We start from the raw sequence: 18,575 nt of genomic DNA on the forward strand, positions 1-18,575 counted from the left end.
ATGTCCTTTTTGTACTGTGGTGCCCAGAACTGCACACAGTACTCGAGGTGAGGCCGCACCAGCGCAGAGTAGAGCGGGACAATCACTTCCCTCGACCGACTAGCGATGCCGTGCTTGATGCACCCCAGGGTACGGCTGGCCCTCCTGGCTGCCAGGGCACACTGCTGGCTCATATTCAGCTTGCTGTCAACCACAACCCCCAGATCCCTCTCTGCGGGGCTGCTCTCCAGCGTCTCATCGCCCAGTCTGTACGTATAGCCAGGGTTGCCCCATCCCAGGTGCAGGACCCGGCACTTGCCTTTGTTAAACCTCATGTGGTTGGTGATCGCCCAGCTCTCCAATCTGTCCAGATCTCTCTGCAAGGCCTTTCCACCCTCATCCGAGTCCATAACTCCTCCAATTTTGGTGTCGTTGGCAAATTTGCTCAGAACACCTTCTAGTCCTATATCCAAATCATTTATAAAAACATTGAAGAGGACTGGCCCTAAAATGGAGCCTTAGGGGACCCCACTAGTGACCATCCGCCAGCCAGATGTGGCCCCATTTACCACAACCCTTTGAGCCCTGCCCGTCAGCCAATTGCTCACCCATCATATGATGTTTTTGTTAAGTTGTATGCTGGACATTTTGTCCAGTAGGATCCTATGGGAAACTGTGTCAAAAGCTTTGCTGAAGTCCAAAAAGATCACATCAGCTGGTTTCCCTTGATCAACTAGATGGGTGATCTTATCATAAAAGGAAATCAAATTTGTTAGGCAGGACCTTCCCCTCATGAACCCATGTTGGCTGGGACCGATGACTGCATTGTCCCCCAGGTGCGCTTCAATAACTTCAAGGATCATCCTCTCCATAATTTTACCAGGCACTGACGTGAGACTGACAGGCCTGTAATTGCTAGGGTCTTCTTTCTTACCCTTCTTGAAAATTGGCACAACATTTGCCAGCTTCCAGTCCAATGGGACCTCTCCAGATTCCCAAGATCGTTGAAAAATAATTGAGAGAGGTCCCACGATGACATCAGCCAGCTCTTTAAGCACCCTGTAAATTACCTGAATGAACAATGCAGGGTGGCTGGCAGTTGCTACGGAGTCCAATAAATGGTACACACTGAGTCTGTGGAAGTGCAGAGGACATGAGGGCACACCTGCCATGATTTGTCATTCTTTGCAGGACAGATTTTTGCTGAACAATCCACATGCATTTTTAATAATGTTTTTATCATTTCTAGTACTTATGCTTCTGCATTAGGGATGTTCATATACCCTAACAGATACTAACATATGCACAATAGGTAATTAAAAAAAAAAAAAACATCCTTTCTTGTTTCCTCTTTTAGGTTTGATTTCCTATTGCACTCACAAAGTGCTGAGGGACTGGTTCAAAAAAATATCTATATATATTAAAAAAAAAAAAAAGTGTAGTGATGCAATCCCTGTAATGGAAGAGCATGGCTCCAGAAGTGTAGCTTACCTGCCACTGAGAAGGACACCCACAGGCCCCAATACCTAGCACAGGTGAGTGAAATGGGTGAGGCTTCAACAGAGCTCAGTGTGGTACTACTAAACTGGCTAGTAGGAAACAAAAAAGATGACTGTGCTGGAAAATCTGTTTCCTTTGACACTTCAGTGAAACTGAGATTTGGAACAGAAAACCATCTGTTGGCATAAAATAATAGGTTTCTTTCCTTAGAAATGAAAAAACCTGCTACTAGTTTTTGCTACTCTCAGCGCTCAAAATCCACCAATTTAATTGGCTCCTCTATGAAGGAGTATTTCTCCGTATTTCTGCATTTCTTTATATTTCTGAGCCATAAAGAATGCAAATTTGTTATTGTGGAATCTGTTACTGTCCTCAACCATTAAACTTGCCTCTTGCACTCAAGCTGTAGAAACGCAGGGCATTTATTCATGCTGCATTCCCTAGTGTTTTCAAGAAATGGCAGCAAATACATGTTTCTATGACATATATTTGAAATTACTGTGACTTTTGAGGTATGTTCACACGGGTTATTTCACTCGTGTAAAAAGATAAAAGATTGCTGTCATCTTTGACCCCGCTAATGTCAGGGCAGGAAGCATGAAGCAATATCATGCTGGGTAGATGTAAGCTTGCACTTGAAGGTTTTCTGCTTCAAGGCTAGAACAAACGGAGGAAGGAAATGAGCTTTTTCAAAAAGCCCAGCTAGAGACCTCACAAGATCAGACCTCCAGGCTCTGCAGGAATTCCAGGTCTCAGGGAAGGAAAAATGTTTTTCTAGCTCTTTGCAGAATTATTAATCACAACATTTATGAGATGAAATGAAATAAGAGACAAAAAACATAGGGGGGGAATTTAAACTCAAAGGAGTTACCTCATTTTTAGTTTGTTTTGTCTGTTTCCCTATTAATGTAAGAAAATAAGAATTATCGTACCAGCTAACACACATACATATGCAAAAACCTCACCTAGGTCTTTATCCCTTTGCTAACCAAAACCACAAGGAAAAAAAAGAAAGAAAAACAAAACAAAACAAAACAAAACACAGACCAAAACCAAAATACAGACAAAGGAGAGGATGATGAACCCTGGTAGTCCTTACCGGTTTCAATCAATCATGTGGGATGGACATCCTCAGTATAAAGTAACTTCTCCAACAGTATCTTAAATGGTGATCAATGTATCTTTTCTTCCTAAGTTCATGTCATAACTTTTGAACACATTTCTATACCTATTTTGGCAAATTCATGTGGCAACAAATTTCATCTTTATTTACGTGAAAGAGTAGCTTTCTCTGTTTTAACCATGTGGTGATAATTTCCCTATTTCTTTTATCATGAAAGGTACTGAAAAATCACTCCCTGTGTAATTTTTCCTCATGCTAAAAGTCCTCCCTTTTCGTATGTGGAGAGTGACAGTTTGTTTCATCGTTGCAGCAGAAGTCCTCTGGACCTCTGAGAGCCTTACCACTCCTTTAGGTAACATTTGTGCTGTTATATCCTTTTTGTCATTGGTGACCAGAATTGCATCCAGTGCACAAGATAAGAGTATGTTGCATCAGTATAATAACATTTCCTGTTTTGTTCTTTATTCTTTTTCTAATAATTCCTCACAATCCATTTGCCCTCTTGGCAGCTGCTGAACATCAAGCTGTTTTCAGGAGAAAAAAAAAATAAAAAATAACCCCAAGATGTTTTTCCCAGGTTGTGGAAGCTGATAATTTTCTGTGTGTTGGTAAGACCATTTGTCTGAGAACAGTGTTTTATGTATATCAATGGCCAACAACACCAAGCACAAGAAAGCTAGAGAACACCTAATTTCATGGGGCACCCCGTGAACATTTACACACTGTTCAAAAACTACCTGACTGATGCAGAGCTGACCAACGGACTGGCATCATGTTCCAATTAGTTTCACCGGATCTATGAAACTTCCAGCGTCTGGGAACTAGGGTTATTTAGTACGGCTGTCAGGCTGCGGCATGGGATGAGGCTGTGATGTAGTGAGGGGAGGAGAGAGATGTACCTGCTCACATTGTAAAACACACAGCATGCTCTTCACTGCTGATGTGGGAGGTTTTGGGCAAATTTGCCTCTGCAGGCTGTTAGCTGTAGAGCAAAAAGCTTATGAATGGTTTGGCCAGTGGTCACAGACTCTGAGAGCAGTAACATCTCTGGGAGCTGGGCAGGCTACCTGACAGGAGTGCTTGAGACCTGTAGCTTTTGAAGGCGGAGATACGCAGAAGCTGCGAGGAGACCATGCATGTTCTGCTGCTGGCTGTGGAAATGGGGTGAAGCAAAGATGTTTCTAATTGAACACTTTTAGATAAACAGAATTAACTGAAACTAACCGAACTCTATTCTGTTCAGAAATTAGGAGTTTGGCCTTGTGATGAATACAAAGATGAGCAATTGATACACCAAGACTGTGTTATGCAGGAGGAGTAGGCATGGTGAGCATGAATGAGCAAAAATAACTCCTTTTAGAGTGATAGGAAAAGAAATGTGGTTCCTGAAACAGCACATCTACCAAGAAGACTTGCAATAAGTCCCGTGGAGAGCTGCAAGAAGGTGCTTTCAGAGGAATTTTTGGTTAGTGGAGGGAGAGAAGAAGGATTAATTTTATATTTTGATGGTGAAAGGAACAAGAAATTCCACAAACTTCTTGCAACTGACCAAGCTAGGTGCGTACATTTCTACAATAATCAGCCAAATCACTGACATATTCTATCCTAGTTTCCATATAACTAGATGTTGGAAGCCAGCGTCAAAGAAGGTTGTACTGCTCATAGTCCTCCCTATGTTGATAGGTGCTCTAATGTCTAAGGAGTAGAACAAATTTCTGAACACTAGCAGAGGATGTCCAGACACTTGGGTGAACATCTGGATACTTCAATTACAGAAAAAACTTATAAAGTGTTGTTGTTGTTGTTTTTATTCTGGAAAAAAAAAAGTTGGGTGACATTTCCTTTTCACAGGAAATGTTCTGGCTTTCATGGAAAACCTTGATTTCCTTTCCAAAATGCTTAGAACTTTTAGGGACTGAAAACTCCAACTGGCAGCCAGATCTGATGCTAAATACAGTGAGCTAGTTCTCATAAAAAATGTTTGTCTAAAAACTCAGTCCATAGCCTATAGGCAAAACAAAACATTTTCTCAAATAGTGATATTATCAAAAATATAAATAATTATTAAAACTAAAGCTCTGTTCCTACATGCTGTCGATATGTTATGACCCTGTTTTATCAGTAAGACGTTCGCTTCCAGTAATTCATATACATTTAGGAACAAACAAGGCTATTTACTATGAAGTCACTATAAGCTATATCCTTTGTCAGCAAAGATATTAAATGACTTTTCAAAGAATCCCAATTTGGTTCAGTCTTGTAAATTAGGAAGAAGTGTGTCTTTCCCATTCAAGTCACAATTTCCAGTATATTATGTATTTATAGAAGTTTCTTCCTAAGAAATAGTGTGGAAGAACTCCTTATTCTCAGGGAAGAAGTCAGATATGAACAACAATATACTGAATAACTTTAACTTTCAACAATAATGGGAAATAGAGCAAGTGCTGCACAAGAGATTAGGCATTTGCTGTTACACTAAGCAGTGACCTCTTGGATCAAGTTGTCTTTAAATTAAAATTGGAAGATTTCATCTTGTCTTTGCTCTGGACCTGTTTCCTAAAATTATTTGGACACAGGATGGCTGATTTATTCAGCTTTCCTTTTGTGGATAAACTTTGGATAGGTTTCTTGCCCAAAGATATTTGCCTGCTCAGACTCACTTTTGTCTCTGTCCTGTAAAACAGTGTGGCATTCAAGGCAGCTTGACAGGACCACTGGTGGGAACAGAAGACCCTGGGGGCTCAGCGTAATATTTTTATTTCCATAAAAAGCAACAGATGTACTACAACAATCCTCTCTCTGGCTGGCTTTGTGGTCTTTTTATGGGGATCCTGCTGGTGACCCGATCACATTCAGAACAACTGCTGCTATTTTCATTCTGGCTATGCTGTTTCCAGCCTCCTTAGGATGGCAGTTCAGCTGCTTTCCATTTGGGACAAGGCATGGAACAGAGAAATTGAGAACTTTGTTATAAAGGGAATCTGGTTTTAAGATGCAAAGGTAATGGTGTTAAGATTTTTGTTTGAACAATATCATCCCTAGCCTGACAACTATAACTACCATTGTCAAGATTTTATAAAAACTGCTGGTGATTAAAGGACTTCTCAAGTAGCATATCAACATGCAAACCAAAGGCAAATACGTGCCAACCACATTAAGAAGAAAAGCACACAATTCTTGGACAATTCTCTCTTTCAAGATACTCTCACCTCCATTTTGTATCCTCTGAACACTAGCTAGCAATTACAGGAGAGCCGAAAGCCTGATAAGAAACTTAATAGCTGTGCCTTAGTGGGATGGAGGAGATCAATGAGTATGATGAAAATGCTATTGGCTCTGTAACACGTAAATTGCCATTAAGCCTTTTCTGTCCACATGCATGTCCTCATATACTGTTGTGTGGGACCCTGCTATGCAATAACCATGTGGCTTATCAGTCACACAAAGCAGCCCCCTGACTCAGACATCATAGGACTCCCATCTTGGTCCTGAAACCTTTCCACAAACACCAAGATGCAGGAAGGGGGATGGTGTGCTCTGATGTCTCACTTCATTGGTTGGGCACGTGTCCCTGGTACAATATGTACCCCCAAGTGTCTTTTTAAGATAACGACAAAGTGCCTTGAACTTCTCAAAGAAAGGAACCAGCAGAGCTGTTTTGGGACCAGCTTATTCATCTTTATCACAATGGTAGTCATGATAGAACTGAATGATTAATGATAAAGACCAGGGACAACTCTTACCTTGGGGAAAAATGAGTCCAGCCCCATCAGATTATCTACAACCCTTGAAAATTTTTCTGAGTCTTACTTCCCTTTTTTGCAGAAAGAATGTGGTGAACTGCATTGGGCTTATGTGACAAGGCTTTGGTAGCGGTGGGGGTGCTGGAGTGTCCTCTGTGAGCAGAGCCCAGCAGCTGCCCCATGTCAGATCAGAGCCAGCTCCAGCTGGCTCCAAAAGGGACCTGCTGCTGGCCAGAGCTGAGCCAGGGAGCGACGCTGGGTGGGCCTCTGGGAGAGCAGATTGAAGGAAAACCTGATGTGCAACAGCAGCTGGGAGAGAGGAGTGAGAACCAGCCCTGCAGACCCCCAGGTGAGTGCAGCAGGAGGGCAGGAGGTGCTCCAGGCAGGCAGCAGCAGTTCCCCTGCGGCCTGTGGAGAGGCCCCTGGTGGAGCAGGCTGTCCCCCTGCAGCCCACGGGTCCCACACGGAGCAGATCTCCACGCTGCAGCCCGTGGAGGAGCCCCCGGTGGAGCAGGTGGATGTGGCCTGGAGGAGGCTGCGGCCCATGGAGAGCCCCCGCAGGAGCAGGCCCCGGGCCGGAGCTGCAGCCCGTGGAGAGGAGCCCACGCAGGAGCAGGGGTCTGGGGGGAGCTGCCGCCCGTGGGGGACCCGTGCTGGAGCAGTTTGCTCCTGGGGGATGGATGGACCCCGTGGTACGGAGCCGTGTGGGAGCAGTGCTTGAAGAGCTGCTGCCTGTGGGCAGCCCCCGCAGGCTCAGTTCAGGAAGGACGGCATCCCGTGGGAGGGACCCCACGGGGAGCAGGGGCAGGGAGGGACCGTGAAGGAGTGGTGGAGACCAAGTGTAAGGGACTGACCGTAACCCCATTCCCCATTCCCTTGCGCCACTCAGGGGGAGGAGGCAGAAGAGGGAGGAAGCGGGGAAGGTGTTTTGTGTGTGTGTGTGTGTGTGCACGTGCGTTGTTGTTTTTTGTTTTGTTTTGTTTGCTTTAGTTTCTCACTGCCCTAGCTTGTGACCAATAGGTAGTAAATTTCATTAATCTGCCTATGCCAAGTTTGTTTTACCTGTGAAAGTAATTGTTGAGTGATCTCCCTGTGCTTATCTCAAACCCTTTTTTATCTTATTTTCTCCCCCTCATCTTTTGAGGAAGGGGAGTGAGAGAGCAAGCAATGTGGTGGAATTCAGATGCCCATCAATGTGAAACCATCACATGCACATGGTAGCCCCAGGCAAGGTGCCAAAATGCGCAGGAACAAGAAAGACTGCACCCTCAGTAGGGTGGGTCTCCACCAACTAAAAAACATGAGACCTACTGTGGGTATGGGCGCACCTAACAGCAGCTTCCCCTGCCAGGCTGCCATTTGGTGACTCCACCAATGCTTTCTGACTCGTCCTCAAGAACTCTATGTAGTATAACCTTCCCTGCCAGGGTCACTTCTGTCCAGATGTCCTCTACAGTGGGCAATGACAGCCTGCAAGCAGGCTGTAAAAAAAGTACACACAAATTATTTCCTGGCTTATACAGACAGGTATTAGACTATCACATCTGTAAGCTAAGCACACTTTGTTGGAGCAGGGTGGATCTTGATGTTGCTGAGTTGCTGTTTACCTATCTTGGCTTTTTATCTCAGGATTTTATCTTTCTCATGTCATCTTTTTTTTTTTTTTTTTTTTTGTCTCGAACTCTTGAGCTCCTAACTATTATAATCTCAATAACATCATTTGAACTATATTTTCACTTTTCTTATCTAGCATGGCTTTAACTTGTGTACTTCTCACAGCTCAGGAGTGATTTTGCTAGCACAACTGAGTTAAGTTCATACAGCCGTGCAGCATCAAAACAGCCACTGGATCATAGACAGCTGAGTCACAAGGCCATTGACTACTAAAGTTGGTAGAGACCGGTGGGGCCGTCTACTGCATCTTGTTATCAATCCCAGATTTTTCTTTAAGGAAACTCTGGTGGCAGCTCCACAAGGTTCCCAGCAAGCTATTCCAGTGCTTCGCTATCTTTCTTGTTATTTTTTTTCCCCACTGTCTTGCCTAACTATTCCCTGTTTCAGTTTAAGCCCATTACTTCTTGATTTGTTTTCATGGAGGACAGATGATTCTCTTGCTCATTGGACTGCTATGCATACAGTCTACCAAAGGGGTATGATGCATGCAACTCCTCAAAGAAATTTTTGCCTTTTTTTTTGTAAACACATTTTTCCACATTTATACTGAACAGATTTTTTTTCCAAGCTGGGGGTTGTGGTTTAACCTGGCAGGCAGCTAATTACCACACAGCTGTTCACTCACCACCCACTAGCCTCAGGGGAGAGAAATGAAAAAATGTGTAAACTTGTGGGTTGAGATAAAGGCAGTTCAATAAGAAGGAAGGGAAAAACAATACGAAACAGAAAACAGAAAACAAAACAAGTGATGCACAACACAATTGTTCACAATCAGCTGACTGATGTTCAGCCAGTCCCTGCGCAATGGCAGCCACCCCCCACCCAGCCAACTCCATGTAGTTTTATTGCTGAGCATGACACCATGTGGTATAGGATATCCCTTTGGTCAGCCTGGGCCAGCTGTCCTGGCCGTGTCCCCTCCCAGCTCCTGGTGCACCCCCAGCCTCCTCACTGGCAGGGTAGCATGAGAAGCTGAACAGTCCTGGGCCCTCTGTAAGCACTGCTCTGCAACAACTAAAATATAGTTGTGTTATCAGCAATATTGTCGTCACAAATCGAAAACACAGCACCATAGAAGCTACCGGGGAAAAAAATTGACTCTATCCCAGCCAAAAACAGGACAGTGGGCCAAAAACAACAAAGCATTCAACATTCATGGCAATTTCTTACAAAAGCTGCAGGATGGCTTTTGCTCAGCTGCTAACTTTAATCTATAGCCATGAGCTCAGTTCCACACCTGCATCATGATCTGGGAATGAACTGGGCTTGAAGAATGGTCTATGGGATAAAGGACTCTTCTGAGGTCTGGAGCAATATTGTGAACATCTCTGATCTCACTTTATGACAGATCTAATTCTACATTCAGGCAATGGAAGATATCTTCAACTGAAGGTATTTAACTTTATCCTAGAGTGACCTGACATGTCATGGTGAGAGGAGGCTGAATATACACTGAATGCAGATAATTTGCTCCGTATTTTCTGCCTGAGTCTCTAGGGAATGGCATGAGGAAACAGGGAAGGCCTTGTTGCTGATGAAACTCCATGAACCTTAGCAGGAAGTGGTTTTTCAGCTTTTCAAGCTATCGATCTTAATAGACGCTGACTGGTTGACCAAAGCACTGTGGGATTTCATTGTTGCAGAATGTCCGTATGACACTTTGCATTTTCTGTGTCATATGGAAAGTGCAACCCCTAGACCACTTCAGAGGAAGTGACATGCCAAGATCGGGGGAAAGCATGGGTGTGGGCAGCAGTGGCAAGATGCTTGCCTACTGGCATATAATTGCTACATCTCTGTATATTAATACGGAGTTGCTGACAATGCTAGTGACTGCAACTCACAGCAGATTCCCAGAAACACTGGAAGTTATAAAGAGTATCAGCGACTCTGTCAGGGGAAAAAAAAAAAAAAGTGTTTGAATGACTGTGGTATAAAATCCTCTTGTTTGGTTCAAGAAAGAATGAAACATTGATTCTCAAAACGTCTTTAGGAGTTTTCTGCCAAGATGTACAAAGCTGATTCTTCCCTTGGAATATGGCTGATTTGTTACTGAAATCACCCCTTCAGACGAGCAGATACACATGAAGGGGACAGCTTGGGACCTTTGGTCTGATGGGCCCAGGTTTAGTGCTGATGCTTTTGGAAGGCTGCTCAGCAGTCTTGCACAGTGCTCCTAAAATGTCTTTCTGACATTAGGTAGCCCATACTACCTCCTGAGTACCTGCTCATGGTTGTTACAGTGCGCTGGGCCACTTCCATCCCTGTGGGGACTTCTCCCGCTCCTGCTTGCTCTCCCAGATTTTCTCCTGGATTTCTAGTGAAACTGCCCTGCTCTTCCAGCCTTCTTTCCCTCACTGACTTAATTTAGTCGTTGTGGTGTAGACAACTGTTTTCTCAGGGGCTTTATTTTATCAGTTTACCTTCCGTGAAGCAGTTTCCTGTCTAAAAAATCATTCCCGGTGCTCCAGTGATGTGTACAGCTGTTCTGCAGAAACTGCTCCCTGACCAGCCCTATCAAAGATACCACTTATTTTCAAAGCAAATCGGTTTTAAAGCACCCTCTGCCGACTGAGTGCTCCTCCTTTGTTCCCCTCAACTATGTAAGAAAGCCCCTAATTAGGCAGCAGGCTTATTTTTAGTACAATCACACTAAAATGGCATAATTTGTGATTAATGGAAAACCTATGCTCTCCGTAGAAGAGATCTGATTAACTGTAACTAGAAGATGCCATCTCTGATAGGTACCTAGGGTTACTAGTGTCATTTGCATGTTCTGTTCTGTTCAGTGGGAGGCGACTAGATGAAGCTGTAAATCATGCTCCTCCAGATACGCGTTGCAAAAAACAGTTAAAAAGACGTCTCAGTAGTCTCTGGTACAAGCAAAGGATCCAGTCACAGGGTAAACTACTTCTCTGCTGTTTGAATTTTCCAAAAGGTAGGTCAAATCTTTATTTTATCATTTAGCCAAAAATAAGTGAAGCTGTTGGAAGTACTATCTAGTATTTTATAAGAAACTTTATTTCAGTTCACTTACGTGTCTCTCTATCTCAATAAAAAATATTAGATTAAAATTGGGGATACACTCGTGATATACAAATAATCTGGGGACCAACCTAAAATCTTATCTATAATGAAGTGTATGGAAATGGATTTGTCTTCAGTTTTCTGACAGATATTTTTGCCAATTATTCAACAACAGAAAATATTCATTATGCAGTTCAGTATATTTATGTAAGTTCTTGCTTCAAAATATTTTATAAAAATAATGTATATATTATTTCTAGCATTGTCATACTTTAATATTGAAATTCCTAAATTTTGCCTTCATACCTGTAAATATTGTAGGCGTTAACTATCATTACTCTTCTGGAATAATTTCATTGTTACTGTTTCTATTTTCACAGCTCATTTTCAGTCAGACTGGATTTTCTGGTTTGATAAGAGACTGAAAATAACTTTCAAATGGAGAATGAGCGAATTCTATGTCTATGTAAACCTATCTCACACACCTGCTATTTCATGGTATTTTTACATTGTGAAATCTGTTAAGCTTCTTAAAGTAGAAATTACAATAGCATTTTCAAATTTTGTTGGTATGCAAGATATGCTACTTTTATAATGTTTGTTCAGTTTTATGAACAGCACTACAGTTTGTTGCCAAATACACTTTTGGAAAAAAAAAATGCTATTAATACAATTGCCTTTGGAGAAGCAAGGAGTTAAGTCTTAGAGACTACTAATTCTGTAACATAACAAAGTAGTTCCCAGTTCTTTCATCCTTCTTTGATATTGGATCTTTAGGGGTTAGATTTTGACTTACGTAATTATGGCAAACCCTTGTATTTGGATCTAGTGCTTTTTCAGCCTCAGACTGAAGTTTTCCTTAACAGTGAATTAAGCTTATTACATACAGCTACTGTGAACTATAAGGAAGGAAGAAATTTATGGAAAATACATCCTTTTCTTTTTATCCCTGAATATTAGCAATCTAAATTTACGGTACACTGAGAACCTGAAAATGCAGATTTTACTATAGACAAATGTAAATATATATATCTATATATCTATAAGTTCTTAATAAATAAGCAAAAACAGAGAGGAGACATCCTCTCATAAGTATTTTCAGAAGTCATGGCCTTTGTCTCACAGTGCTTTGAGCTGCAGGAAGCGCTTTTAGTTGTAGGATGTAAGGTGTCAGTGCTTTTGTCTTGTGCCTCCTAATAGCCTTTTTATTTGATCCTAATATCACAGATGCGTGGATGCTTTCATTTTGCTTTGCAAAGGGTAATGCCACAAGCTCTGAAGCACTAGTGAATAAGTCCCTGTCTTGCCATGTACTGAACTAGAACTGCAACTTCTGCCTCAGTTTTTGTTGAGGTAATTGGGTAGCTTGCAGCTGATCGAAGTGGGAAATGCAAACAGAATTGCATTGTTCTTTTAATTGCCTGAAGTTTTTATTTATTTATTTATTTTCAAGGAACATTTGTCTTTAAGTAGAGCCCCTTATATTGCCCAAATTTGTGTAGACAAACTCTACTTAAACTGATGCCAAAACATAGCTGCTTAAAAATGGGAGAGAAAGTAGTAAAAACCATTAGTAAAATTATCATCAAAATTATGGGGGAAGAATGTGTTCTTTCAGCACAACTATTTTGCATTGTTTTGGTGCAGGTTGGTAGCCCAGTATGTGTAAGGTTTCTTGAAGTAATACTTTTTCCAGAAACAGAAGGCTAAAGACAACAACCAGCAAGTACAATAGGCAAATACAATTTCTTACCCTGTGTTGTTCTGGCACTTGTTCGAAGAGTTGGTGAGGGTAAATAATTGGCTTTCCTCATCCCTGTACAAAGTTGTCTCTCAAAACAAAGGAAGCACAGCTCCTTGCAACTTTTTTTAATCACCAACCTTCAGTTTCTGGGACTGGAAACAGCACTGGCAATAAATGGATCAAAAGGATCTCCAATAGTTTTATTAGTTTGGAGCAAATATGAAATAAAATATCAAATGAGAAAGAATGTGTCTTCAGACAGTCTCCAACTGAGAAACTGATTTTCCTTAAAAATCACTCACTTCACTTTTTTGTCATCTTGCTTAAATATATGCTTGCTTAAAATAACTCTAAAAAGTAGTCAGACAGTTAATATAATTGGTATACTTTGTCTGGGACAAAGAAGTTAATGGAACAGAACAAAACACTTGGAGGGAAAAAACTCCCAGCAGAGCAGCAGGGATATTCATGCCTATATCAGTACCTTTTCCCATGCCTATATTAGTACTAATACTCAAATAATATAATAATATTAAATTCTAGTTATTATTCAGCTCAGTTTTTCACTTAGCTGATTCTTAGGGTCCGTTTGCAAACTTCACTGTGGAGACTCAGTTGATATGGATGTAATCCAATCTCAGCTGTATGAGTTAGCCCCGCTGCAACTAGGTTTTGCATATCAAGTTTGCGTATGCATATACACAATCATGTATTTGGCATGCTGCATGCATTCACAGAATCACGCAGACTCACAGAATAGTTGAGGTTGGAAGGGACCTCTGGAGATCATCTGGTCCAACCCCCTGCCAAGGAGGGTCACCTAGAGCATATTGCACAGGATGGCATCCAGGCAGGTTTTGAATAATTCCAGCGAAGGAGACCACAGCCTCCCTCGGCGGCCCGTGCCAGTGCTCTGTCACCCACACAGTAAAGAAATGTTTTCTCATATTCAGTGAGAACTTCCTGTGCTTCAGTATGTGTCTGTTGTCTCTTGTCCTGTTGCTGGGCACCACTGAAAAGAGTCAGGCCCCATCCTCTTGACACCCTCTCTTCAGATATTTATACACGTTGATGAGATCCCCTCTCAGTCTTCTCTTCTCCAAGCTAAACAGTCTCAGCTCTCTCAGCCTGTCCTCATACGACAGGTGCTCCAGTTCCCTACTCATCATTGTAGCCCTCCTCTGGACTCGCTCCAGTGGCTCCATGTCCCTTTTGTACTGGGGAGCCCAGAACTGGACACAATACTCCAAGTGAGGCCTCACCGGGGCTGAGTAGGGCAGGATCACCTCCCTTGGCAACGCTCTTCCTAATGCACCCCAGGACACCATTGGCCTTCTTGGCCACAAGGGCCCATTGCTGGCTCATGGTCCACCTGCTGTCCGCCAGGACCAGCAGGCCAGCCCCCAGCCTGTACTGGTGCACGGGGTTATTCCTCCCTAGGTGCTGGACCCTGCCCTTGCCTTTGTTGAACTTCATGAGGTTCCTCTCGGCCCAGCCCTCTGGCCTGTCCAGGCCCCTCTGAATGGCAGCACAGCCCTCCGGGGTATCAGGGAGTCCTCCCAGCTTTGTGCCACCAGCAAACTTGCTGAGGGTGCTCTGTCCCTTCATCCAGGTCACTGATGTGTAAGTTGAACAAGACTGGGCCCAGTACTGACCCATGGGGGACACCACCGGCTACAGCCCTCCAGCTGGACTCCTGCGCTGTTATGTTAAAAAGTAACTTCTAAATATCTATTAGTCTGGCCTAAGATTTCCTTAAAGTTAAAGTCAATAAACTGCAGGTGCTTGTATGTGGTGCTTTTCTGCAGCTGTAATGACAATGAGCAGCTCCTCACACAAACTGTTTCTAGGAGATCCTGGATGGTCACTCACTTCCCATAACAGGCATGGCAACAACCTCGCTGGGATGCCGCATTTTTGGTCTAAACCTCATATTTCTGGTAATTTGTGAGTATCCCTGCAAAACACCTACACTGAAACACTCATGCTTTTCTCTTCCAACACTACATTTTTTTTTAGAGTTTAAGAATAAATCCCTGGATGTAATTAAACTTTCAAACAGAAGTTTTCCACATCAATATAAAAACAATGGCATTTCTGAAAGCTCAAAATTGAGTTTGTTCTGAATTTCAGACTTGGCACAAATGTAGGCCAATGTTTGTTTAGTCTGGAAATCTTTGGCACCAAAATAAAAATTCCTTGCAGTTAATGTGACGACAGTACTTACGCTGCCTGTATGTTTTTTGCCTACTTTTTCACTTGTGTTCCTGTGCTTACTATCCATGGGATAAATTATAACTTGCTGCTAACTTGCTTTCTCTTGAAAACTTATCTGCCATCTGTTGCACCCGCTCCTTCGTTATATGTGATAGCAATAGCCACCACTCTGTAATCTGCAGTTAAAGATAGCATTCAAGTGAAGTCTTTATTAATGGTAAGTAGAATTCTTATGACTGCTTAATAGATCTGGATTGCATGTTTGCTGTTTCCTGAGATATTCACAGATTAGGTCAAAAGTAATGTCCACAAACCAATAACCAGTTTCTGTGATAAAGTGGTTTTCTGGAGGGTTCCTGAGCAACACTGCCAGCTGCTAACTGCATACACCTAATTACGGGAGGTGTATGTCAATTAAACACAAATAAAACATCGATGAGGCACAGGATCTGCCCTACTACTATTATGTGAGGATAATATATATTCCTTTACCTACCTTTCCAGTCCATTTCTTCACTTCCCCTTCAGGTTTGCATTGCTGATGGTGCTCGTCTGTTTTTGTTCTTGCCGCTAAGCACTTACCTATGAGAACCTGTCTCTGAAGATACCTCCACAGAAAACAAAGCAGGTGGTGTGCACCTACGCAGTAGATTGGATGTAAGCTTAACTCAAAATCAAGGTATGTATTTTCAAATCCAGGATCTGTCTTTTTCTAAATCAAGGTATAATTTTTCACACTTGACTATGAAGAAGGTGCCAAAGTACATATGCCTTCCTTAAAAATAAAAATAAGAAAATAAAAATCAACGACGAAGGAGGAATAGGCTTCTGTATGAGGCCTGCCATGGCAGAGTGATTCCCCCACCCTCAAATCAAACTAAGTCATAACAGTAGTTTCAATGGAACATCAGTTGTTGCATTGACTGTAGTGCAAAGAGCATCACCTCAAAGCTGTAGAATTGCTGCTACAGACACACACACATGTTCTGTACAGAACAGCCCACATGACTCAGCTTATCTCTGCATGATGCTGTTATCTGCTAGTAGATGTACATCAGCAATGTGGCAATAGCATAACCAATGTAGTGAGAGCATATTCTGAGATATCTTTTTTTTTTTTTCCTTTGGTTTAGAAATATGATGGGGTATGTACGTTTGATATTCCTATCTACCTTCCTCTTGGTTTCCGTGACATCAGAATCATGTGAGTCGCATTTAAAATCTATTTTCTAATTAATTTTATTCTGCAGAAGTGTTTAAGCTGGTACTGAATTAATAGTTTTTAACCTAAAATTAGCTAGTTTATCTCAAACCATTGATCACAGCTTAAAAGTTAGCTCTACATGTCGTTTTCTCCCTATATTAAAATGCACTGAGTAGTGTCCATTTCTCTGACATTAAGTATAGGTTTTACTTTTGCTCTTTGGCATCTTTGCAAGCAGAAGGAAAAGGCTTCTTGGAGGGTTTGGAGTAGCTGATCTTCCTGGCCCCAGCTGGGCAAAGTCTCCAAGAGCATGCTTAAATCACACTGAGCAGGTTTAACACATGCACTTTGTTGCACAGCTCTAGTGGCCCTGCAATCATTTCCTACCAGTGAAACAACATTATATAGCACTCACATTGTACCTAGTCTCCAGCTGCACTGCATATTTGTCTGAAAAACAGTGTAAGATACAATCTTTAAATATTTCCCCGTATTCTCAATTTTACAACATGAATAATAATTTTTAGAACAAACTAGATCTTTTAAGAGATCAAATTCTGCTGAAGAATTAAGCAAGATAATTTTCACAGATGTCACTGAGTTTAGATAAGGCCTCCCATTTTATCTTTGTTCTCTCTCCTTTATTTTTTCCTGAAGAGTGCTGTACTTCCATTGTGTTCCTCCTTTGGTGGGGCAAGGCAGGACTCGTGGGTGGGAATGCTGTTAAAATGATGGACTTAGGGTTGCTTATACCTGATGTGGATAATTTAGGTGTCTGAGTAAATGAGTCTATATGTAATGTCAATGGAGAAAGACCACTTCAGAAAGAATGAGAAGGCAAGCACTCACTATGCAGAAGGACTCACCCACGACCTGATCTATGCACGCATCTAAAGCCAGGCAGTGCTCCCCCAAAGTGTCATTTTTGATAGAGATTCTCTGTTTTGATTAGCTATTTGGTTACATCATCTCATTTTCTTGCTCCCTCATTTACTGTAGCTCCTGTACTGATCTGCCCAGTTTCTATCCTTGCCAATTTTCTCATGTTTCTCTTCTCCAAAACTGCATTTGACTTTCAGACCACAGTTTCTATGTTCGGCAGTCAGTTTACTGTTCAGGTACCAGGGCACTTAAATAGCTGTCAAAATTGCCTGTTTCAAGTTTCTCTGGACCAGTTTCAGTATTCAAAAGTAGAAATACACGCAGTTTCTTTAATAAAAAATTAGTTCCTTACTCCCAACTTTTTTTTTTTTTCATTTTTCTTTCTTTATTCCCAAGCTGTTTACTCCTCTGTTTACTCCTCTCATTCCTCTCTGGTGTCTTCAACTTTTCATCTGATTCTTCCTTTCAGTCTGTTGCATTTTTTTTTTACATTTTCATGATTTTAAGAAAGAAGCTCTTCTGTTTGTTGTTGTTTTTATCCATTTTCTGCATTGAAAAGGTAAAGCAAAAACTCCCCTCTGTTATGTAAATAAATATTATTACCGAAGGATGGAAAGCTAAGTTTATAAAACACTATTAAAACCAATAGTTTTCTTTGTGAAAGATTCATGTTTAGAACTCTGCTTTGAATAAATACAGGATTTCAAGCAAAGATTTGCATGAGTTCATTTCAACCAATCGTACTTTCCAATTTAAAACTTTTTTTTTTTTTAACTATATGTCTTGTTTGAACCTAGGTGTTTTTGTTTTTGTTTGTTTCTTTTCTGTCCCACACATTATTTTTGCATGTCTTCATAACTCAAGATGAACAATTTTTTTTTTTTCTTGAAAAAAATCTACTGGGAATTCATTTGCTTTACATTATTTCTGAAAGCTTGAGGATGGTAGTTAGAGCCATTTGAATGGCCTACTGATCCAGAAATACCAAGGTCTCCTCAGTCTTCAATGCAAATAAGGTTTAATTCATCTGAGATTTTAATATTTTGTTCATTTGCAGATGATGCAATGGAAGGTGAGGCTTTAGTTATAAGATGTCCCCTAGGAAATTCAGCTGTGAATGTCACCTGGTATCACACAGACACTAAGAAAATAATTCCTGAAGAAGAAGAGGGATCACGAATATTTTCATTAGGAAGATTTCTTTGGTTTCTGCCAAATTCTGTAGAAGATTCTGGAAACTATACTTGTGTTACACATTAGTAAGTAGAATATTAAAAAGAGAAAAACCTAAGATTTGGGAAGAAAAAAACATACATGTTTTAAAAATACATTTTGATTATTATCTGTGCAAATTATGCTATTTTTATGGTGTACAGAAATTTATTTAACTTCCATTCTGCAGTTGTTATTTTTATAACAGGCCCATTAACAATCAATATCCAATCGAAATATTGTAACCATCCATGTACTTTTAAAACAAGA

At 41.4% G+C, this 18,575-nt stretch overlaps 1 protein-coding gene across 8 annotated transcripts in view; it reads left to right on the forward strand.

Annotated features, from left to right (window-relative positions):
* The first annotated feature begins 6,677 nt into the window (after nt 1-6,677).
* The window catches only part of IL1RL1 (interleukin 1 receptor like 1), a 29,844-nt gene continuing 17,946 nt past the window's right edge, over nt 6,678-18,575 (forward strand). For 2 of the 8 annotated variants that reach the window (XM_080601921.1, XM_080601922.1), the window contains exons 1-4: nt 10,657-10,957; nt 15,536-15,686; nt 16,141-16,211; nt 18,151-18,352. In XM_080601921.1, coding sequence (XP_080458047.1) covers nt 16,145-16,211; nt 18,151-18,352 — 269 coding nt within the window. In that variant the 5' untranslated portion in view covers nt 10,657-10,957; nt 15,536-15,686; nt 16,141-16,144. Of the gene's footprint in view, nt 6,695-10,654; nt 10,958-14,193; nt 15,225-15,511; nt 15,687-16,140; nt 16,212-18,150; nt 18,353-18,575 lie in introns of those variants that run through there. The other 6 variants (XM_080601917.1, XM_080601923.1, XM_080601918.1 and 3 more) reach the window with 6 other exon arrangements.

The sequence above is a fragment of the Anser brachyrhynchus genome (assembly GCF_964034855.1).
Source record: "Anser brachyrhynchus genome assembly, chromosome: 1".
NCBI lineage: Eukaryota > Metazoa > Chordata > Aves > Anseriformes > Anatidae > Anser > Anser brachyrhynchus.